Source organism: Phocoena phocoena, chromosome 11, assembly GCF_963924675.1.
Source record: "Phocoena phocoena chromosome 11, mPhoPho1.1, whole genome shotgun sequence".
Taxonomy (NCBI): Eukaryota; Metazoa; Chordata; class Mammalia; order Artiodactyla; family Phocoenidae; genus Phocoena; species Phocoena phocoena.
Window position 1 is genome coordinate 68540795 of NC_089229.1, and position 25324 is coordinate 68566118.

Consider the following 25324-nt stretch of genomic DNA (forward strand, 5'->3'; position numbering starts at 1 on the left):
AATAGATGGAAGCCTGGAGTGGGTGAAGAGTCAAGGTGCAAATCTCCAGATATCTCGGTATAAGAGAGTCAAAATACACATGATATATAGAAATAAATTAGATTAGTAATGTCTTTTAAGGGGACTCCGGATTGGAAGGGAGAAGGAGAAGGAGAATTAAATAAATCTTTCAAAACTATTTCTTTTTTTGTTATCCAGAATTTTTCTTTCTGGTAATTGACCACCTCTTTGTTTCTTTTATAGGTGTTGTTATTTGAGAATGGAAGAGGATACAGATTTTAGAATCAGGTTTAGTTCTCTGTGTTTCATTACAGATCACGTTGGATTTCATGGCACCATAAAAAGCTCACCAAGTGACTTTGTTGTTATTGAGATTGATGAACAGGGACAGTTAGTTAATAAAGCCAGTGATGAACCTATTTACAAGGTTAATAAAATACTACCTGGGCCAAATAATTTGGCTAAAAAAACAAACCTAGATCCTCAAAATTTATCCTTTGAAGAGAGAAGCAATCAAGAAGTCAATACTTTGGCTGGGTGCTCTGGTGATGACCAAAATTATGAGCCTGGTTCAGACAAGGAAGATACTATCGAAGATGGAACTTCCAAAGGTGAAGAAGAAAACATTGATGTATTAGGATCCTTGTTAGATGAAAAAACTAATGAATTACTGAATCAGTTTGCCTGTGATGTAAAAGAGAAGCGGAATTCTAAAACTGAACTAATTGGACCATCTTCTGAATTCTCATTAGGCAGAATCCTTGACAAAAACCAGAGGGCTATTTTGCATAGTGCTATTAGGCAGAAATTTCCTTTTTTAATAACTGTAGGAAAAAACAGTGAAATTGTTGTAAAACCAAATCTTGAGTATAAAGAACTCTGTCACTTGGTATCTGAAGAAGAAGCATTTGACTTTTTTAAATATTTGGATGCAAAGAAAGAAAATTCCAAATTTACCTTTAAACCTAATATAAACAAAGATCACCGAAAGGCTGTCCACCATTTTATCAACAAAAAGTTTGGAAATCTTGTGGAAACCAAATCTTTTCCTGAACCGAATTATAGTGCTGATAATCCAAAGGTAGTGATAACAGTAAGATTTCGGGAAAAGGCACACAAGCACAGGAAAAGATCTCTTCATGAATGCCAGGAAAGAAAAGTTATATACACAGGTAATTTAATACATCATTATTATTTTCTTAGGTAAATTAGTTAAAGTTGCGTGAAAGCTGAATAATTTCAAATGAATTAAATAGCCTTGTCCAGAGCGATATTGGAAACAATATATGGGTCCTGTTTTTTAATGGAAGGGAAAGTCTTTCAAAATACACTGGTTTTAAAAATTAACCTTATTGGGGCTTCCCTCGTGGCCCAGTGGTTGAGAGTCAGCCTGCCGACGCAGGGGACACGGGTTCATGTCCCGGTCTGGGAAGATCCCACATGCCGCGGAGCAGCTAGGCCCATGAGCCATGGCCGCTGAGCCTGCGCATCCGGAGCCTGTGATCCGCAACGGGAGAGGCCACAACAGTGAGAGGCCCGTGTACCGCAAAAAAACAAAACAAAACTAACCTTATTGATGAAAGTGTCGTTAACACAGATACTTATAGTTAACGTAGTCACAAATGTATAAAGTTGAAGCAGTTACTTTGCATTGAAGTAAGTGTTGTGGGGATGAATCTTGATTTCATATTTTGAGAGTTATCTTAATTAAAATTAAGTATTTGGAGAGAAGTAGAATATGTTTGCTGTGCTTGGGGAAGTGAAGAGAATACCTTGTAATCTAAAACAGCTGGACTTAACTGCCCAAGGTAGGGAACATGCAAACTTACTTCCTTTGGCTGTCAGTCTTTTAGAGAAGAGATTCTCAGATTTTAGCATGCATTATAATCACCAAAAGGGCTTGTTGAGAGATCTCTGAGCCCTATTCTCAGATTTTCTGATTTAGAATGTTTGGGGTAGGTCTTTCACAAATTCCTAGGTGATCCTTTTTCTGCTGGTCTGGGGATCACATTTTGAGAATCACTGTCTTAGGGAATATTTTCACTTTCTAGGATGGAGTGGAACTGATGAAATCTCACTCTGCAAGTTTGGCTGATCAGGTTTAATTGGCCTGTATCCTACGTGAAGGATGGCAAGTGTTTCAGATGGTCCTGTTTTATAAGTAAACAGCACAGCATTTAAAATATAAACAGCAACTCAGATTTGCACAAATGTGTGTATCTGGCACAGAAACAAGGTTGTACTATGTAGGGAACTCTGTGATGTAAGTGAAAAGAGTTTGGACCTTGGAGCTATGTGGGTTTTATTTTACGTTATGACTTTAGTTCATAAAAAGATCTGTGAACTTTTTAATATCTTTAGGACTTAGTTTCCATAAATGTAAAACTGGAAAGAATAATACCATGGGCAAGTTACTTAACAATTCATAACTTTTGGTTGTACTTTAAAAATGGGGTAGTAGTAAAGCCTAATTCACAATGATACTCTAAGGATTAGATGAAATAATGAATGCAAATGTTTAGTATGTAATCGTTTTTCAAATGTTGGTGTCTTCTGTCTTGGAAATTTGTCCAGTTGTATGACTTACCTTTTCATGAAAAAGCTGCTAGTATAGGAGTTGACACGTGAGGCATGCAATAAATGTTAACAGATAAATCTGTTTTGAAGGAAAAACAAAACTAGTTTTACACGTGGGGAGAGAATTGCTGATCAGTGTTTTAAGCAGGTGTAGGTTTTGTACGACTTGAAATTCTAACAGTATTTGAATTAATGAACCAAAAAATTGTGGAAACTTTTATATATTAGTTTAAATTAGTTTTACCAAAACTATGAATGATTGGAGAGACATGTTCAAGAGAGGAATTGATGGTTCACCAGAAGATAGTATGAAGATATTGGGATACCTATAAGTACAAGAACAAAGAAAAAGACAAAGATAAACTTTGCTTATCCCAGATTTTGCTTAGGCCAGCCTTTTGTAAGAACAAAAATAGTTCATATAAAAAAATTCCTTAATAAGTAGACCTACCTAAAAAATAGAACACTTAAAAAAACCTTTTATTTTTAATTGTTATAAAATAGACATAACATAAACTTTACCATTTTAACCATGTTTAAGTGTACAGTTTAATGGCATTAAGTACATTCACGTTGTTGTACAACTATCACTGCCATCCATCTCCAGACTCTTTTCATCTCCTCAGACTGAAACTCTATGTCTGTTAGACAATAACTCTCTATTCCCTTCTCCCCTAGCCTCTCCTCTAGGTATCTCATACAAGTGGAATCATACAACTTTTGTCCTTTTGTGATTGGCTTATTTCACTTAGCTTATGGTTTTTTAAGGTTTACTTGTGTGTGTGTGTTAGAATTTCTTTACTGTGTTAGAATTTCTTTACTTTTTAAGGCTGAATAATATTCTGTTGTATGTATACATACATCTTGTTATTTTGTTTATCCATTCATCTGCCAGTGGACACAGTTGCTTCCATCTTTTGGCTATCGTGAATAATGCGGCTATGAACATGGCTATATTGGTTTAAGTTCCTGTTTTCAGTTCTTTTGGGTATATACCCCAAAATGGAATTGCTGGATAATAAGGTAATTCTATGTTTAATTTTTTGAGGTAGTGGTATACTGTTTTCTTAGACACTTTTTTGAAGAAGGAATTGTATGAAATATTTAAGCGTCCAATGACATTTTCATTTTAGGTATTGCATTTATCAGCTCTAGAAGTTTTATTTGGTTCTTTCTTAGGTCCTCAATTTCCTGTTACGTTCATGTTTTCCTATAATCTTTGAGCCTTTTTATTTTTTTAATTTTTTAAATTTATTTTTGTCTGTGTTGAGTCTTTGTTGCTGCGCACGAGCTTTCTCTAGTTGCTGCGAGTGGGGGCTACTCTTCCTTGCAGTGGGTGGGCTTCTTATTGTGGTGGCTTCTCTTGTTGTGGAGCATGGGCTCTAGGCACATGAGCTTCAGTAGTTGTGGCACGTGGGCTCAGTAGTTGTGGCTCACGGGCTCTAGAGCGCAGTTTGAGCCTATTTTTAATGGGTCTTTAAAAATATTTGTCTACTAATTTCATCTCTGTTGTTTCTGGATCTGTTTCTATTGACTGACTTTTATTTGGTTCATGGGTCATATTTTCCTGCTCCTTTGCATGTCCAGTACTATTTTTTGGAGGTCAGACATTGTGAATATTATCTTGTTGAGTGTCTGGATTTTGTTGTCTTGTTTTAGAGAGTGTTGAACGTGCTCTAGCAGGTAGGAAGTAGTTTGCAGATCCATCTGAGGCTTCATCTTGAATTTTATTAACGGAGGTCCAGAGTAGGGTTTACACTAGTCCTGTCATATAGCTCTACTATGTATTTAAGGAGCCTATCCACACTGGACCTGATAGAGATGAAAACTACTAGAATTTGAGCTGATGTTTTAATGGGATGAGTCTTTGGGGCATTGGGAAAGAACGAGTATATTTTGAATGGGGGTGGGACATAAAGTATTAGAGCCAGAAGGTAGATTCTCAGTGTCTGAGAAGACTCTTAGTGGCTGGTGTGACGAATGGAACATGACAGAAATGATGGTGTGTAATGTCTAAGGCTAGGTCATAAAAGGTATTGCACTTTTTGCGCACAGTTCTTGGATGGCTCACTTTGGGGTAAGCTAGCTACCAGACTTTAGGGCTATTAAAGCAGCTCTTTGGAGAGGAACTGAGGCCTTCCGCCAATAGCCAGTACCAACTTGCCAGCCATGTGAGTGAGTGATCCCCTTGGAAATGGATCCTCCAACTCCTGTCAGGAGTTTTGAGTAACTGCAGCCCTAGCCACATTGTGCTGCAACCTCCTGAGAGAGCCTGAGCTAGAACCCACCAAACCACGGTGCTCTTGAATTCCTGCTCCAGAGAAGTTCTGAGAGATAAGTGAACATTGTAAGCCAGTAGGGTTTCGGGCAACTTGTTACACAACTCTAGATAAATGATATGTAACATTTAATTCTAGGCATGCAGATTACTACTCAGCAAGGAACTCAAGGGGTCACCTATGCAGATTTCTGGAACACGTTCTCTTACTCTGCACTATGAATTCCAGCCCACTGGGCCTTCTTGAACTCCAGCCTCAGCAAGACCACTGTGCTCTACTTGGATTCCTCCTCCCTGGCCCAGAAAGTACCCCTAGTTAGAAAACCATGTTTTTTTTTTTTTTTTTTTTTTTTGCGGTACGCGGCCTCTCACTGTTGTGGCCTCTCCCGTTGCGGAGCACAGGCTCCGGACGCGCAGACTCAGTGGCCATGGCTCACGGGCCCAGCCGCTGAGCTGCATGTGGGATCTTCCCGGACTGGGGCATGAACCCGTGTCCCCTGCATCGGCAGGCGGACTCTCAACCACTGTGCCACCAGGGAAGTCCAAAACCATGGTATTTTAAGACTCACCTCGTTTGTTTTGCGTTTCCTTTTGGATCAGAGTTCTGTGATGCGTTTAGTCCGGGGTCCAAAGACAGGTGTTTCATATGTTTTGTCTAGTTTTTTTCTGTTTGTTTACAGTGGAAGTTTACAGCTAGAAGTGGAAGTCTCTAAAATTGAATTTTAAAATTTAGCATAGTTGATTTTCTTTTCCAATACTTCATTTATTCCAGGTAATTAAGTAATTAAGAAAATGTTATAAATCTTATAAATTCAACATAAATTTGGTGATGTTTACATTTTCTTATATGCGCCAATATTATTTACTAACTTAATGAGATTTCAGTGTAAGAAAGACAAGTTTAAATCAATTAGACATTTTTAATTGGAATTACTTGAGTTTCATTACCTTAAGCATTCCAAGTGCATTCCAAGTGCATAAGACATTCATTAACACAAATACTAAAAACCGTGAATTTGATCGTCTTAAATATTTCTATTCTAAATTCTGTATCTTCATGGATAAGATATACCTATGCACTAAGGCTAATCAGCAACAAACTGATACAATCTCAAACAATTTGGAGGCTCCTTCTTAGATGGCTGAGCTTGCCTAATGACCTGTGAGTGACATGCCCAGATTGTCAGGGACAGATTTGACACATTGAACTCTAGTTATCAAACACATGTACTTTAAAACTTTAAGTGTTGCTCTCCTAGCCTTCTTACTTTATATAATACACTTTCTTGGTCTGTTTTTCACAGTTTGTACCTCCTAGCCAGGCTGCCGCAACACTTTTAAGATATTTTAGTGGTGTCTAATTCCGTAGATTTGGTATATTTGAAAGACTACTATATTTTTTCACATTATTACTAATTGATTCTCAAATGTTTGGTTCCAGGACTAGTATAGCTCTTATAAATTACTGTGAACCCCAAACCGCCTTTGTTTATGTGTTAATTGTATTTAACCTATTAGCAATTTAAAATGAATTTTAAAAGATATGAATTTATTTAAAATAATCTATTTTATTCATCGATGAAGGTGGTCAAAAGGTACAAACTCCCAGTGATAAAATAAATAAGTCCTGGGATATAATGTACAGCATGGTGACTACGGTTAATAATACTGTGTTGTATATTTGAAAGTTGCTAAAGGAGTAGATCTTAACAGTTCTCATCACAAGGAAAAAAATTTTGTAGTGATCATTTCACAATATGTACAAATATTGAAGCATTATTGCTGATTTTAAAAACTTTTTCATAAATGCATGTTTTTCTTCATATTTTTGGGACTTGCTATTTTCATGTTTTTTGAGGTTATTTATATAGAGATCTAAAGAACATACAGATCTTTCCCTTTCTTTTAAACAGCATGATTTCTAAAGTGTAGACATTACAAGCTTTTGTTTAGCTATTTCATATGTTCAGAGATAGATAGATAGGTAAATTTCACATCCTTCTGCTTCCTGAGTCACATGTATGTTAAACGTTCATTTTTCTTAGAGCTCTCCTCAGAGAGACCCATGTAGCTGCTGATGACACTTACAAGAGGTGCACAAAATAGAAATTATTCTGCAGAAAACTTTGAATTTCCTTTTCATGATTTGAGGGAAAAGGGCAGTACTTTGAAGCATCTTATATGTATATGGTGAACTGAGGATTGAGGTATTTTGTTACTGTCAATGTTGGCAGGTTATATAGGCCAACAAGTTGGGGGGCTGTTTTGGTGGCCGTTACTGCGCTTGTTCCTCCTTCCTCTTCTGCAACCTCACTCCTGCTCTCTCATCTAGTAGACATTTGAAGCAGCTAGCACGAAGCAAGTATGGTTTTATTTCCTGGTTTGCTGGCCGGGAACTCCTAGTCCGTGGGGTGCACAACTTAAAGAGATAAATTATAACATGGTGTTCAGTGTCACAAAATAGATAATGACAGCTAGTGGAGACATGCAGATTTAAGTAATTAACTTCCTGTAAAGTTCATTTATTCATTCATTCAATAAATACTTGAATACTTACTATGTGTTAGGCTGAAGATATAATGGTCAGTAAGATAGGGCTTCCCTGGTGGCGCAGTGGTTGAGAGTTCGCCTGCCGATGCAGGGGACACGGGTTCGTGCCCCGGTCCGGGAGGATCCCACATGCCACGGAGAGGCTGGGCCCGTGAGCCATGGCCACTGAACCTGCGTATCCGGAGCCTGTGCTCCGCAACGGGAGAGGCCAAGGCAGTGAGAGGCCCGCGTACCGCAAAAACAAAAACAAAAACAAGACAAACGTGATTGCTGCTGTGGCCATTGGGTCTTGAAGCATGAATAGAAGTATGGCAAATAGTAAATGGAGGGAGCACATGAAGGCTCTAGTCCATCCAAGGATTGTGAGGAGTTCTCTGTGTTAGGATTATAGGTTATATGAATGGGAGTGGCACATGCGGAGACTGGAAGGGTAGATTAGGGCTAGTGTGACTGGGGCCAGTATGAACGTCAGATCAGGGAATTTGGATTTTTATTTTTCTGTAAGCCTTTAATGAGCCCACTAGCATTTTTAAAATGAGCGCTGAAATCCATGAGGTTTTGTATTTTACTGGTTGTATTTTGATTTAAAAGTACTCATTATTTAAATTAGTGATTTGATTCATTATAATGATCTGTCAATCTGCTAAGAATGTGATTGATGTATGTTAGCTGTTTTTTTTGTAATCGGGGATTGTTTTCGTTTCAGCCTTTACCCTACGAAAAGAAAATCTGGAAATGTTTGAAGCAGTTGGTTTTTTAGCTATCAAACTTGGAGTGATTCCTTCGGATTTTAGTTATGCAGGACTTAAAGACAAGAAAGCCATCACTTATCAAGCAATGGTTGTTAGAAAAGTGACACCAGAGAGGTAATAAGATGTTACTTTAAAGGACAGACTTTATTTTCTTATTGCATCAAAAACTCAGAATAATACTGGGAGCATATTAATCTCACTATCAATAGTAATTGATTACAGGCTTACTCAGCACATATTCTGCATTAATAGTATAATTATCTTCTAAATAGAGTTTTGTTGTTGAACAAAACAAAACTCTATTTAGAACTCTAAACTATTTAGAAACAAAACTCTATTGAACAACAAAACAAAACTCTATTTAGAAGATAATACATGTTTATTTAGAAGATAGTACATGTATTATTTAGAAGATAATACGTGTATTTAGAAGAAATACATGTTTATTATAGAAGATTTAGAAAATAAAAAAGAAATTAAATGTCACTAAAAGTTATCTTACTCAGAAATAACCACAATAACATTTTGATCCATTTCCTTCCAGTCTTTTTTCAAATACTATGCTACATACAGATGCTACAAAGCCATTTCTTACATATGTGAAAATCGCCCTGTGTGTGTAATTTATATTTTACTTATAAAAATAATTAGTATTCTTAATGAAAATTTATGTCATGAAATATTTCAGAGTCATGTTCATTATACAGACTAATTTATCTAACATTCCTCTGTTTTAGGACATAGAAATTTGTTCCAGTTTTTCACTGTAAATACTACTGTGATTAATATGATTGTACTTAAATCTGTGCCTTGTGGATACTTTCCTCAAGATAAAGTTCAGAAAGTTGAATCATTGAACCAGAATTCTGCCTAACTTGATGTAATATTGTTATATTAATCTTTAGTCATCAGATGTTTAAGTATTCACTACTTGCAGATAGATGTTTCTAAGTTCTTATATGTGGGACAAAAAAAATTGTTTATGATTTTGTCTTTGTGGTCAAGAAGTGCAGTATAGTAAGAGAGAATGACTTTAGATGTTAAAAGGTATTTAGATGTTAAAAATTAGTTTTTAACCATCAAAGACGAAACAAGTTATTAGTTTCTAGGAGGAGCAGGTACTTTGATTTGGCTTATGGGTAGGGGATTTTAATTATCCATCAACTAACAGTAAGATTTTAGCAGATGCAGAAAATCTGAAGATAGTTTAGAGGGGCAGTAAGCTAAAAAGTCTGCCTAATAAAGCAGATAGTTCCTGTAAGGACTACAGAAAATAAGATGTAAAGAAGAATTTACATCAGTTCTTACAGGATCTTAAAAGTTAGGCTAAGACAATTGGAATCTATTATTTAGATGTTGGTGAAAAATTGAAAATTTGAATAAGGAAGTATTCAGAGCAGAATTTTAGGAAAATCCTCTGGCACTAGTGGTTTTTTGGTAACATTGGAGAAAGAGAGACTGAGGAGGAAAGGAGCAAAGTCTAAGGACAGGAAGAGCAGAGAACAGTTAAGAGGTTCTATCCCTGAACTAAGAAGTCAGAAGGCTACATAGATAGAGTAGTAGCATTAGGTATATGTGTTCCAGTTCTTAAAATAACTCTTAATATGTTCCTATGATAAAGGGTTTTTAGTGTACATTTGTTGAAATAAATGAAAGATGTGTTTTTGAAATAGTTCCCCCAATTTTTGTTTTAGTATTCTGATATAAGTGGTTGTCTGCCAACTGTCATTTAAACTTTATTTAAACTAATTTTTTGACATTTTTAACATAATTTTTTAATGTTTAAGCATTTAAACTAATTTTTTAAATGTAAGATTTAACTGAGTCTATATGATTTATCATTTATAGGTTGAAAAATATTGAAAAAGAAATTGAAAAGAAAAGAATGAATGTGTTTAATATTCGGTCTGTAGATGATTCCCTTAGACTCGGTCAGCTCAAAGGAAATCACTTTGATATTGTCATCAGAAATTTAAAAAATCAAATAAATGATTCTGCAAACCTGAGAGAGAGAATTTTGGAGGCAGTAGAAAATGTTAAGGTAAGAAAACTGCACTTTTTAAAAAAATTTATTTTTGGCTTAGTTGGGTCTTAGTTGCTGTACATGGGATCTTTCATTGCGGCATGTGGGCTTCTCTCTAGTTGTGGTGCATGAGCTCTAGAGTGCACGGGCTCTCTAGTTGTGGTGAGCGGGCTTAGTTGCCCCACAGCAGGTGGGACCTTAGTTCCCCAACTAGGGATCAAACCCGTGTCCCGTGCATTGGAAGGCGGATTCTTAACCACTGGACTACCAAGGATGTCCCCAAACTGCACTTTAAAATAGAGTACTATAGGAAAATCTTTATAGTCCCTTCCTTTACATTGAGATAAGAAGGGAAATTTTTCTTTTTCTTTTGTACCTTTTCTTTTTATTGCATGTATAATTATTTTTTTAAATGATAATTAGGGCCATTTGACTTATTTTTTAATTTTTCTTCTTAGTATACATTTTTGTATTGAAAAAACACAACTTTAGTGTAATAAAAAAAAATTGTATAGTGTTCCTCAGTGTGGGGGTAAAAACTGTATAAAAAGACAGATTTTTTTTTTTTTTTTTTTTTTAGTATCTGTCATATAGAGTAGTATTTCAGGCAAAGAGATGAATTTTGGGGGAAACTTTGTCTAGTAATTCTTTTCAGAAATCTTTGGTAAATAGTTTTTATATGACTTTTCAGAATCTTTTTTCTCTTCAGTCTAATTTTGAATTTTGTTTCAGTGTATACAAATGTTAAATCATATACATATTGTCTTACAGTAAAAAAATTACTTACCATAAGTTTTTAAATGACATTTGCCAGGCATCTAAATATGCACATACAACCATAGCCTTCATTCTGATCATGTAGACTATGGGTTCAGCAAACTTTTTTCTGTAAAGGGCCAGATAATAAATATTTGTGGTTTTGTAGGCATATGGTCTCTGTTGCAGGTACTCTACTGCTGTTGTGTGGAAGCATCCATGGACAATATGTAAATGAATGAGCATGGCCATGTTCTAATAAAAACCTTGTTTACAGAAACAGGTGTTGGGCCAGATTTGACTTGTGGGCCAGTTAATAGCTTGCTAACTCCTGATCTAGACCCATAATGCTCAACCTGGGGTGCTTTTAAAACATTTCAGCAGTCTGTCTCTTCTCCCAAACCAATTAAATAAGAACATTTGGGGGCTTCCCTGATGGCGCAGTGGTTGAGAGTCTGCCTTCCGATGCAGGGGACACGGGTTCGTGCCCCAGTCTGGGAAGATCCCACATGCTGCGGAGTGGCTGAGCCCGTGAGCCATGGCCACTGAGCCTGCGCGTCCGGAGCCTGTGCTCTGCAACGGGAGAGGCCACAACTGTGAGAGGCCCACGTACTGCAAAAAAATATATATATATATACATTTGGGGATGCAGCTTAGGCATTAACATTAAAAAAAAAAAACTCCCTAAGTGATTCTTCTCTACGGCTAACACTGAGAAACACAGATCTAAGTTTCTGACCACAAAGACCTTTTTACACAGTTTTATGCCTCTCCAGCAGGAAAACAAACAAACAGAAATCAGGTTTTAATCAATGTCATGCCTAACAGGAAAATACCTTCCAACTAAAGATTTTTAAAATCTTTAAAATATACAGGCATTCCCTGATTATATACTTTTTATACGGTTGTTTTTTCCTTTTCTTCTAGACCTACCTAAGGTTCTTTTTTTTTTTTTTCCCCTGATAAACTGTTAAAAAGATATCCCTTAGAAAAGGGAGTGGGGTTTTCTGAACTCTGATAGCATTTATTGCCAGACTTTCATTTGGTATTTATGCATATACATTTTAAAATCCCCACTAGGAATAATCTTAGATTTAGCCAATTTACCTTTAGCTCTCATGATGAGGGGAAGGAAGTTGAGAAGTCCTGAAAATAAGAAGTTTTTGGAGTTTTGTTTTAAAGGGTTATAAACCTTTTGTTATATAACCAACCCTAAGTAATTTGGAGGGGTACTTAAAACTCTTCTGGTGTTTGGAGGATATTGTGTAATGTTATTTTTCCAAATTTGAAATAATTAAAAGTATTTAACTGTGAGATTTAATACAGGGAGTACTTACTCTATCTGCAGTTGATCTTTGTGGCATGAGGTCAGGATGCAGTTCCTTGTGTACTATGCTGATTACAAATTATCTTAGCATCTTTTATTGAACAGTCCTGGAGCTGGTGCTTGATAATCATTGTTGAATGAATATATATTCCCCCATAAAGTGAGTGTAGAGAACTCTTTTGTCTTTCAAGAAACCATCTGGGCCTGGGGTTTGCTTTGTGAGAACATGTTTAACCACTGACCAATGTCTTTAATGGTTGCAGTGGTAAATTACAATTTTCTATTCCTGCTGAAGTGACTCCATGCCATTGCCTTGGCCCAGGCTTTCAGAAACTGAGATAATCGAAAAACGAACCATTATATATAAAGAAGCCAAGACTTGCTGGGTTTGAAAATAAATCTGCTTTGTATTTCAAGCATTTCCAGACAGCAGAAGTCTCAAAATCAGAAAGAGCTTGAGGGCAAAGTGCAGATCCAATACTAGGTAACCAGTACATCCCAGTTTTCCCAGAACTTTCATGAATTTAGCACCAGGAGTCCCACATTCCAGAAAACTCAGTAATGTGAATGAAAAGCTGACATATTTTTAAAGATTTTTCACTTATTTCTAACTTCTAATCATTTGTTCTTTTCCTTTCTATATTTTAACTGTATAGTGTTTCTCAGCCCATTTGGCATCCATGTGCATATTGCCAATTACAAGATTCTTGTATTGAAATAAATACAACACGAAAGACTTGATTACATATTCCGACACAATAATTGTATTTATTTATCTTAGTTTGGGGCTATAACAAAGAATCGTAGACTGGGTGATTTTTAAACAAGAGAAAATTACTTCTCATAGTTCTGGAGGCTGGAAGCCTAAGATCAGGGTTCCTGCCTGGTCTTCTTACTGTATTCACACACTGCAGAAATAGAGTGGGCTAGTTCTACCACCATTTCTTATAAGGGCACTAATTCTATTCATGAGGGCTCTATCCTCATGACCTAATTACCTCCCCGAATCCCCACCTCCAAACACCATCAGATTGGAGGTTAGGATTTCAACATATGACTTTTGGTGGCTCACAGGCATGCGTTCCATAACAATATACTTTTAATTAATTGATTTTTTTTTTGTATTTATAGAATAAAGGGTTTGTGAATTACTATGGACCACAGAGATTTGGGATGGGAAGGAAAGTTCACACAGACCAAATTGGATTGGCTTTGCTGAAGAGTGAAATGGTATGGATTCTTTAAAAGTATGGACTTAGCTGTTTTATCAGTTGTCCTTACTACATAAGCCTGTTCCTTGCTTTCTTAACCCAGCATATAAAGGCAGCTATACCACCACATACATATACCATACATTACATCATGTTTATTGAGCAGCCACTATATTCTTGGTATCACATTTTAACAAAGCAAACTGTATGTGATGCCCCTTGTATTTAATACCTGCTTGAGACTAACAGGGACTTGACCAGCGCTCATCAAATTCTTAGTGAGCTGAATAGAGGATTTTGAGAAAGTTAAACCCTGATTCGAGAAATCTGGTATCAGATATTACGCAAGATAGGAATTCACCCAATGGCAGAGACCAAGAGGAACAGCAAATTTGAAAAAGAAAATCTGGCTAGTTTCAAACGAAACTAAAAGTGCATGTCACAAATAAGCCACATTTGCCCAATTATATGTTTTTAAAATGTATATTACATATATATAATTACATATTATATATACACACATATATTTTCACACTGATTACAGTATACATAATAGAGAAAACCCACATAACTATGAAAATTATATATTTGAGCAAATGCAGTATTATTCATATAATAGTGTCATGCTTACTCATTTGTGTTCTGATATGTTTTCTTGAGTGGAAGAGAAAGGAACAGTAAAAGCACTTGTGAGAAGCACTGTGCATGTGAACATCATCTTACACATGGAAATAAAGTTGACAGCTGGTGATGTAGACCACATCTGCAAAACTGCAGTCAGTATGGGCTTAACATTTCAGAGGGAGTTTAGCAAGTGGGATATAACTGATATGATAAAAGGTCTAGAAACTGTATTGATGAGAAATGATTAACTGAAAAGTGTTTTTTCAGTCTAGAAAACTCTGAAGAGGAAATTAGCTTATGAAGTATTGGAAATTTTGTCATATGGAAGAAGAATTTAATAGTTAGGGGTCTGAAGAATGCATCATGTGTTCTGTTTGAGTTCTGCCAGTTGTCTAATATGTCACTATAGGCAGGTTAATTAATTTTCCCAGCCTCGGTTTTCTTATCTGTATAATGGACATAATATGTATTTTACAAGATGTTCGTGAGAAGTAAATGAGATAACTTTTGTGAAAGCACCTAGCGTAGTGTCAGGCTCATAGTAAGATGAATGTTCAAAAATATGATTAGACTATTAATTGTCTGGTTTTAACAGTGGTAGAAATTCAGGGGGCCAAGTTTTAGCCTAGTGTAAGAAAGACTTATCTAAGAGTTGTCCAAAGAAATGGGCTTCCTCCTCCGCCACGCCCCACCCCAAGAACTGGAAATTCCTCTTGCTATCATTACATTTAAACAAAAGCTGGCTGGCTACCCCTTCAATGGCTACCTCTTTCAAACTTCATATTCCATGCTCCTACTTATTTGTAAACTTGCTAGACTGTTGGTTATCAATTATTGCCGTGGAACAAATTACCCCAAAACTTAGTGTATTAAAACCACAAGCATTTATTACCTCACTATTTCTGAGGATCAGGAATCTGGGAGCAGCTTAGCTGGGCATTTTTGCATCAGGGTGTCTCATGCATTTGCAGTTATCTATCAGCCTGGGTGGTCTCTGAAAACTTGAGTGGGCACCAAGGATCTACATCCAAGCTCACTCTCATGGTTGTTGGCAGGAACCTTGAGTTTCTTGACATAGTGGTACTCGTGGCATGGCTTCCCCCGGAGAGAGGAGTCCAAGAGCACAAAAGAGAGAGGGAGAGAGAGAGAGAGAGAGACCACAACAGAGAGAGAGAGGGAGACCACAACAGAAACCTCATGGATAACCAACAAGGACCTACTGTATAGCACAGAGAACTCTGCTCAATATTATGGAATAACCTAAATGGGGAAAGAATTTGAAAAAGAATAGATACATGTATATGTATAGCTGTATCACTTTGCTGTACACCCGAAACTATCACAACATTGTTTGTCAACTGTACTCTGACATAAAATAAAAAGTTTTAAAAAAGTAGGGTCATATATCTCTCTCTTTTTTTTTTTTTTTTTTTTTTTTTTGCGGTACGCGGGCCTCTCACTGTTGTGGCCTCTGCCGTTGCGGAGCACAGGCTCCGGAAGCGCAGGCTCAGCGGCCATGGCTCACAGGCCCATCCGCTCCGCGGCATGTGGGATCTTCCCGGACCGGGGCAGGAACCGGTGTCCCCTGCATTGGCAGGCGGACTCTCAACCACTGCGCCACCAGGGAAGCCTGGTCATATATCTCTTGACACGCTCTCTTTGCTAAAGGAAATAGAATATTCCTTCAGAGAAACGAAATGAGAAAAAAGTTGCAGTTTGGTAAAATGGAGGGGAGTAATTCCTTTTCAGAGGATACAGTTTTTAGCCTCATAAAAGTTCTTTAAAAATAGAGCATTTTTTCCTTTCTTCATTCATTCATACTCAATAAATATTCATTGAATAAAAAAAGAAAAAAGAAACTTCACTGTCTTTCATAGCCTAACCTTGGGAGGGACAGACCTTCACTACTTCCGTATTCCACGGTCATGCAGGCCAACCCTGATGAGTGTGGGAGAGGACTGCCCAGGCGTGAGCACCAGTGCTTGAGACCACTGGGGCTGTCTTAGAGGCTGGCTCCCACAGCTGGAAAGGCAGATTTTTTTTTTTTTCCTTTTGCTTGAATTACGCCCTCCCCAACCTTTACATTCCTTATGTCTCAATTTAAATTCTCATCCCACTACCCAAGAATTAGTGAATTCCCCTTATCTTGTGACTGCACAGCCTCCTAGACTTCCCATCTCAGATTTGATTACATTTTATAATTATTGCTTATTTAATCTTTTCCAGTAGACAGAGACCACAAGTCTCTTGCTCAACACTCTATCCCTGGTATCTCCACAGTGCCTAGCACATGGCAGATGCTTAATAGTATTTGTTTGAATGAATGAATAATGTTAACAGAAGAATGAATGGGAGATTTGGTTGCTTGACCTATTTTAAGATCCTTTCCGGGCTTCCCTGGTGGCGCAGTGGTTGAGAGTCTGCCTGCCGATGCAGGGGACACGGGTTCGTGCTCCGGTCCGGGAGGATCCCACATGCCACGGAGCAGCTGGGCCCGTGAGCCATGGCCGCTGAACCTGCACGTCCGGAACCTGTGCTCCGCAACGGGAGAGGCCACAACAGTGAGAGGCCTGCATACCTCAAAAAAAAAAAAAAAAAAAAAGATCCTTTCCTACTCTAAGGCACATACTTAGAAATAAGTTGTGCTGGAGACAGTGATAAAATATAGGAACTAGTAGATACCTTTTTTTTTTTTAAAGGATCATCTTTTAATCTATTTAGGTTTTAAAAGAAAACAGTAAAGTTGGCAATTTTTAAAAATGACTGGCAATTAGTTTTAAGACCACAGAATTCTGAGACTTGAGAACACAAATGAAATTAGTGGCTTGCCATTCCCCTATGCTTGTTCCTTCCCTTATTTTTGTTGTGTATTTTTGTTGGCTAAGTCTGAGTTTTATGTCATCACTTAATACTTGTGTTCATAGTTCGATGATAGAGGCAAAGAATGACAGAAGAAGAACTGTGGAAGTGGTGGGGGAGCACTTTTCCAGTCCATAATATTTTAAACCTATGTATCAGGTTGCTTTGTACAGGAGGTTAATTCTAAATTTAACATTGTTTAACTTTTGAACACTTAAAGACAAAATTGCCACGTAAAATATATCATGTTAAATGCTTATTCTTGTTCCTTTGTTAAATGTCTGGCATTTGTTAGATGTCAGACAATTTGTATCTTTTTAAAAAAAAGTAAGTTTTCATTTTCATTTAACACGTTTGCTTGTTTGGTTTTTAAAGGTGAAGGCTGTACAATTATTTCTTACACCAGAAGAATTGGATGATCCTGTAAATAGAGCAAAGAAATATTTTCTTCAGACTGGTACTTAAAAAGTTTCTTTACCCCATACATAACCATGCAGATACATAATATAAGTGTTATGTCAGCAGGAGGGCATTCATTACAACATAAATATGATAAGAAATAGACTGTAATATATTGTATATTTAAGCATTTTTATTACGTGCCCTAGGCACTCCATTTTTGGCCAGATCTCTGGGAGTTTTGTCTGTTCTAATTCTTGCTTGGAGGTAGGGGTGAGGGAAAAGATGCTGAGTTTTTCTTGGCCTAAATCCTCGAAGGATTTAGGTATTGATGGAAGTATAATTCACTACAATCAGAGGAGACTGAAAAAATAAACTAAATAAAAGTACATTTGTTATATCTGATACTTTGTGCATTATTTTTGATCTAGTTGCCATTTAGCCCTGATTGCTGATTTTGAAAACTTTAGCCCAATATATGTAGAATGCTAATGAGAAGCACTAAAAGAAGGTTGTTACGAGTGTGGGTTCTAGAGTCAATCTACGTGGGTTTAGCTCTCAACTTTAGTACTTCACAGCTGTACAGTCTTGTGCAAGTCATTTAGTTTCATTCTTTTAGTTTCTTCATCTGCAAACTGAAGCTAATAATGGTACCTAAAAGACTGTCATGAGATTTAAATAAGATAATAGATATAATGCTTTTAATATAGTGCCTGGCACGTTCTGAATACTGAATAAATATTACTTGTATTTAAACAATAATGGCAACTGTAGCATTTTAGAGTCATTCAAATATATGATCGATATATACGTGCATATTGAATTTCACTTACATTGAAATAAAGGACATCAGTTTTCAAATATCTCCATTTCATTGTTTTAAATTATGTACATAGTACCTATATGTAATGATTCATAGGAGAAAAATATTTTTATGCCACACCAGAATCTGTAAATAGTGTGAGCATTTCAAATTGTTATGAGTAATCTAAGTAATACTAAGGAAAATTCAAAATTGCATCTATTGTAGGGTCCTGAGAAAATAATTTCCTTTTGGCAATGATTCTTAAACTTTAGTGTGCTTAAGAAACCTGGTGCATTTATTAAAATGTGGAATCCAAGGCCCTACCTGAATGACCATCTTTGCCATGGAGTCCAGTAACCTAGTTTTAAAAAGCATCCTACTATCAAGACCTAATAGTACACTTGAAGGATCCAGATGTCAACCCTTTCTTATTCAAAAAATTCTGTGTAAAATGTCTATAATAGCTCTTTAAAAATCTCTAAGCTCAGGGGTTTATGTAATGCTTTTTAAAATAAAAAGTCCTCTAAATAACTGCAAATTAGTTTATCTCCATCCTGAAGTTGGAGTTACTAATGTTGTGCTCTTTTTAAAGCAGGGAAAGTGATTGAGCCATATGATGAATGATCTTTATTAAAAACAAACAAACAAAACACCTCTTCAGGTGTAGCTCTGGTTTATAGTTGGTGCTGAGCATCATCTTCATATTCAGGTTCCCAGGATAGCTCAGTTCATTTAGAGAGCGTGGTAAAGGTCTTAATAACTGGCCTTTAAATAAAAATGACTAACTGATCTTCGCTTTATTCAGAGGATGCTAAAGGCACACTTTCACTGATGCCTGAATTCAAAGTTCGGGAGAGAGCATTGTTGGAGTCCTTGCATCGCTTTGGCGTGACAGAGGAGGGCTGTATCCAGGCGTGGTTCTCTTTCCCCCATTCCATGCGCATATTCTATGTTCACGCATATAGCAGCAAAATCTGGAATGAGGCAGTATCTTACAGACTTGCAACCTATGGATCAAGAGTGGTGGAGGGTGATTTGGTCTGTTTGGATGAAGATATTGATGATGAGCATTTACCAAGTAGTAAAGTAAGTGTCATTTCATCAAGAGTAGTTACCACACCAGGAATACTAATTTTCAGAAGCCCTTATTTTAGAAACAATTTAAAACTAAACATGCTCTTCTTCTTTTTTTAACGTATATTTGCTCATCTCCTGCTTCTACTCTGCTGTCAGCTGACGCTTAACATGCTATTGAATGGAAAAATAAAAATAGTTAGTGGTATGAAATGAAAGTTACAAAGATAGTAAACCTTCCTTTAAAGAACACATTCTTTAGAATAAGATTTTTATAATAATGGTATATAGGGTATGTAATGTCATGTGCGTTTCTTTTATATAGGTGCGATTTTACAACTTACTTTTTTCCCTCTTAACAGTATCTTAGAGGCATTTATATTAATGAAATATAATTTTGTATTATAAAAATTGATCCATTTCCTCCCCATCCAACTAGTATTTTTATAGTATTTTAATCTCTGTGGGATTGAACTAAATAATGAAATTTAATTCCGTAAATCATGAAAGGAAATTTATTTTATAGTATTGTAATGCAAAAAGAGCAGACTATTCTCCATCATTATCTTAATTCAGTCTCACAAATATATTTTAAAAATTAATGAAGGGATTTGAGTAGTGCTTTTGTATATAACATCATAAAATCATTGACCTTTAGAGGACAAAAAGATTTTAGAGACCCTCTTTTCTAATTCCCATTTTACAGAAATGAAATTGAGACCCAGGCTGGAGAGGAGACAGATTAAGTGACATAGGTAGCACTTAATCTGTTGTCTGATTCCTAGCCCAGATTAGTCTCTACTAGAGAAATTGTGGAGTGTAGAAAAGGTGTCAGCATCTAGAGATTGGGCATGGCCCAGTTTTTCAAAAATGGAGAAAAATAGGCTGAACTTTCCATAAAGGAAGCTTGTTCTAAATTAATGGCAGAGTTCTAGATGTATGAATTAAGGATTTTTTTGGTTTCAAGTGATGGAAACCCACCTCAGAGTAACTTAAGGAAAACAGACAGGAGTTTCTTGGCCCTCATAACTAAAAGCACATGAGTGATGCAGGCACAGCTGTATCAAGGGGCTTAAGCAGTGTCCTAAATCATCCATCTCATTTGCTTTATCTTGCAGCTCTGCTTTCCTCTCTGTTAGATCCATTCTCAGTTTCTTCTCCAGAAAAGAGGGCTTTTCTTTCCCAACAGTTTCAATCAAAGCCATGGAATTGAGCCTCAGTGGCTAGGAATGGCTTGGCTTGGGTCACAAGTCCCCAGACCAGTTATTGTGGACTGGAGTACGTGATTGGCAAAACCTATGTTCCAAGGGCTCCTTCCTGGAACCATCCCATCCAAACCACATTTAAGAACTGGGAGGAAAGCTCCCAGGAAAACGCAGGTGCACTACCAGAAAAGAGAGAGTAAAGGCTGAGTGATGAGTGAGCCAGAAAAAAGATGTCTGCTTTACTATTTTATTAAATGAATGGCTTATGAATATTTAGATAAAGTGATCACTAAGAGCATAAATCATTAAGAATGGTCATTTAACTGAGACACAGACTCTGAAACCGTGTAAGAAAAAATCTAGCAGCATCGTAGGTTTTATTTTACCTCATGAGTGGAAGAAGAGATATGTCAGTTGATTCCATTTTGATAAATAATGAAAAAAGCACAAGTTTTTTAACACCTTTCAGAAAACATGTCCGTTTAAATATTACCTAGGCAACACATTATTTAGTAGGTCAGCCATTTCTAATTCAGATTTTCAGAAGTTAAAGGTTACTTTGACAAAATATAACAATAATCTCTGAAATGCATCTGTCTTATACGACTTCTTTGTTCCATGTAACATTTGCACGGATAGTTTTGTGATCAGGATTGAATCTGCTTTTCTTTCAGGAGATGTAGTAGAAAAGAGAATATTTTCTCCTTTACATTTTGCAGAGTTTCCTTTTATTAGCAGCAAAAAGTGTCTATATTTTTAAGATCAATCATTTATACTTTATTAGTTAGCACTGAGAAAAGAAAAGGCAGGAACTGGAGTCTCAAGACGTAAAATATGTATAACTGAATCACTTTGCTGTACACCTGAAACTAACACAGCATTGTTAATCAACTCTACTCCAATATAAAATAAAAAGTTAAAGAAAAAAACCAAAATAAAACCAAAAAAAGACATGAAATATGAAAAGAAAAAAGACAAACTAATATTTCTAATAAATGGTATATAGAACATGTCATGTTGTGCATCTACATTAAAAATTGTAGGAAACTGAGTCCCTTTTTGATAGAATTACTAGGACTACCTATATATCTTAATTTCAAGTGACTTGGCAGATTGTCGTATAGTTTTTTTGTGAACAAGATGGAGAAATGTGAGTTAGACAATGAGAATGGTGAATTCATCTTTGCAGAGCAGCCATACAGCAAAATCATGTTTGTTAATTTATTGATTGATATCAACCTGGAGGGAGTTCTCTAAAGACAAAACATGGTACTCTGTACTTGACCATGTTTGTTCAGTATTTTCATAAATTACTTAAATTGCAGCATTGTAGGTATGCTTATGAATTTGTGAAAGACAAAAAGCTGGAAGTAATGATGCAAGAGAGATCGTAGCCCCATGTATTTGGTCAGATCACATCTGGAGTGTTATGTCCATTTCTGAGTGCAGCAGTTAAAATGGGTTATTTACATGTAAACAAACAAATAAACCCAAAATGGAAAAACAAAAAGGAGAGACATTATTGATAAGAGTAGGGAGAATTGGGAAAGCAAGCAGGTTTAGAGAAGATCTAGACATATTATATGATGAATGCTTTAGGAAAATGAGGCTGTTGTAATCCTCATGGAATGATGACAGCTGCCTTTATACTTGAGCTTTCATGTGCCTGAGAAATCAGAATTATTCTCTGTCCTAGAGCAACATTTCTCAAACGTAGCTTATCACTCACTTTTTTTTTTGCCTCGTATGTGTGACACCTATTACTAGTCTATGAAACGCATTTTGAGAAGCACTACTTCTCATAGATTATTATGACATTTGTTAGGGACAGAGGTTGGGTGGTCTCACAGAGGCAGATTCTTGATTCAGCATAGTAAGAAAAAACAACTTTGCAGTTTAGAAAAAGATCGTTGGTAACTGAGGTGAATGTGTTGCTTCAGAGTGTTAGCTGCCCAACATTCTCTGTGTATTTCCATGGAGTTATCAGGGCTTAAAGCAGGAAGAATCATTCTAATTTTTAAGTAGTCTACTCCTCTGGAAAGAAATTGTGAAAAGATCTTGTTTGGGTATGTGTATATTCAGCTAAGGAGTCAAATTGTACATAACAGAGTTAGGGAAAATTGAGGGAATTTGGAACATTTGAAAATCATCTGTACTTTCATCATGTTTTTAAAAAATAGGTTCATCTAGTAACTGAAGAAGAGGAATCAGCTAATACATATGCAATACATCAGGTAAACTTGCTTAAAAATTAGTATCATTTAGATCTAAATGTACACATTGTGCCCAAAGGACAATATATATTAACCAGTTCCCTTCCTTGCTCCTTTTTTTACCACTTTTGATTCAGTTATAATTTATATAATAAAATTCACTCTTCTCAGTTTACAGTTCTGCAAGTTTTGATATACGTATAAAGTCATATGACCACCACAAAAATCAAGATAAAGAACAGTTTCATGTCTCCCCCAAACTTCCTGTGCCCCTTTGTAGTCACCCCACCCCTGCCCCAGCCCTGACTCAGCTCTTTTCTGTTCTATGGTTTTGCCTTTGAAAGAGTATCATAGAAATGGAATCATATAGTTTATGGCCTTTTGTGTCTGGCTTCTTTCAGTGAGCATAACGAATATGAAATTCAGTCATGTTGTGTGTATTTGAGTTTTTTACCTTGTTCCTTTTTCTGACTACCTTTTGGCTGCGTTGGGTCTTCCTTGCTGTGCGCGGCTTTTCTCTAGTTGTGGCGAGCGGGGTCTACTCTTCGTTGCAGTGCACGGGCTTCTCATTGCAGTGGCTTCTCGTTGCGGAGCACAGGCTCAAGGCACGTGGGCTTCAGTAGTTGTGGCACGTGGCTCGGTAGTTGTGGTTCGTGGGCTCTAGAGCGCAGGCTCAGTAGTTGTGGCTCATGGGCTTAGTTGCTCCACGGCATGTGGGTTCTTCCCGGACCAGGGCTCGAACCCATGTCCCCTGCATTGGCAGGCGGATTCTTAACCACTGTGCCACCAGAGAAGCCCCATGTTTTTAAATAAGTAAGGGAAATGTAAAATTATCAGCCAAAATACCAGTTACGTGATTGAGTAGTAAAGGTTATTCTTTGTGTTCCGGAAAGAATATGCTTTTAGGATTGTATAACTGCACAAAGATGAAGTCTGTTGGCTAATTAAGTGTACCTCAACTTCTTGTTTCATCTCTTCTACATTAACAGCAGTTTGTCTAATAATATCCGACTTGAGTTGGTTGCCTTGGTAATTGAGTCCTTTTTTTTTTTTAGATATACCACGCAAACACAATATTTATTTAGTTAGTTATTATCATTATTTATTTATTTTTGGCTGCGCTGGGTCTTTGTCGTGGTGTGTGGGCTTCTCTAGTTGTGGCATGAGGGTTCCAGAGTGCGTGGGCTCTGTAGTTTGTGACACGAGGGCTCTCTTGTTGAGGCATGCAAGCTTGGTAGTTGTGGCGCGGGCTTAGTTGCTCTGCGGCATGTGGGATCTTAGTTCCCCGACCAGGGATCGAACCTGTGTCTCTTACGTTGGAAGGCGGATTCTTAACCACTGGACCACCAGGGAAGTCCTTTCAGAGTCCTTCTTGATTTTAGTTGGCTCTTCTCTTTTCTGGGCAGCGTTAAAAAGAATCAAAGTAGTGTAATACTCAATAGCATGTTTTAGGCTGATTGTAATGTTGATATCCTGAGTCTGTTTTTACAGATCCAGGTCCCAGTCATAAAAGTAAATTTAAAATATGATCAAATATTTTTCTGAAGGCTGTTTCACGTATCTTTTATTTTCCCTTTCATTGCACAGGTGGTTCTTCCAGTGCTTGGATACAATATTCAGTACCCAAAGAACAAACTAGGGAAGTGGTACCAGGAAGTACTCAGCAGAGATGGACTACAGACATGTAGATTTAAAATACCTACTCTGAAACTGAATGTTCCAGGATGCTATAGAAAGATTTTGAAACATCCCTGTAATCTCTCATACCAACTAATAGAAGACCAGGATATTGATGTCACGAAGGAAGGTTCCCACATCGATGAAGCAACTTTATCTCTTTTGATCTCTTTTGATCTTGACGCTTCGTGTTATGCTACCGTTTGTCTGAGGGAAATAATGAAGCATGACTTTTAAAACTGATCCCCTTAATATAATCGTGTATGTGCCACTTTTTAAAGGAAAGGGAGCTAAAGTTTCTTGGGCATCTACCATGTGCTAGGAGCATTATAACTGTTATCTCCTTTAATTACACAACATCCTGATGAAGTAGGAATTTGATACTAACATTCCAGAGGACAGATAGCTAGTAAATGGCAGCATCTGAGTTGAAGACTCCAAAGCCTTTGTTCTTTCTATTATCTAATATCTCGGTGACCTTTAGTCTGTGCTATAAAAGTTAGTCTTTCTGGACTGTTAGGAGCATATAATACTGCAGGATGACATTAAAGAAGATAACATTAAAGAAAAACATTTTTGGAGTAATGTTTATATCCTCAAGCTCCTTGCTTAGAATGTAGATGAAACTAGGTTGTAATGAAAACAGGGTTGGAAAGATAGATGAAGCATTTTGTTAATTATTGCCATTATCTCCTATTTTTGAAATTATTGATCAGAACAGTACATTAGGAAAATATAATCCCTCTATTTATGATAGCTACCCCAGGGTAGTTTACCCCTTTATGAGGTAAATAATCTTTGATAAAGACTGAAATAAAATTTTTCCTACAGTTTCTTTATCTTGACGTATATTGACCCTCCACTTTTTTGTTATTTTTGTTCTATCATCTAAAACATAAATTTTTAGAGTCAGGCTGATCTGTGCTCAGACTCCAGCTCTGACACTTACTAGTGACTGAGTGTTATTGATTCTTTTTGAGGCTCATTTAAATAG

The 25324-nt window shown here is 36.7% G+C and overlaps 1 protein-coding gene across 1 annotated transcript; it reads left to right on the top strand.

Moving 5' to 3' along the window:
• Positions 1 to 259: 259 nt before the first annotated feature.
• On the top strand, positions 260 to 24913 carry PUS7L (pseudouridine synthase 7 like). Its single transcript, XM_065887843.1, has 8 exons — positions 260 to 1172; positions 8112 to 8271; positions 10006 to 10198; positions 13395 to 13493; positions 17333 to 17414; positions 18967 to 19247; positions 22621 to 22674; positions 24241 to 24913. The coding sequence occupies exons 1-8, from the start codon at positions 260 to 262 to the stop codon at positions 24565 to 24567; spliced, it is 2109 nt and encodes a 702-aa protein (XP_065743915.1). The 3' UTR covers positions 24568 to 24913.
• Positions 24914 to 25324: the final 411 nt, after the last annotated feature.

Bases quoted from the DNA above. Each gene is read 5' to 3' on its own strand.
- PUS7L (XM_065887843.1), top strand. From the start codon at position 260: ATGGAAGAGGATACAGATTTTAGAATCAGGTTTAGTTCTCTGTGTTTC. The intron at 1,173-8,111 runs GTAATTTAATAC...TTTTCGTTTCAG, and splicing joins AAGAAAAGTTATATACACAG to CCTTTACCCTACGAAAAGAA. The intron at 13,494-17,332 runs GTATGGATTCTT...TGGTTTTTAAAG, and splicing joins CTTTGCTGAAGAGTGAAATG to GTGAAGGCTGTACAATTATT.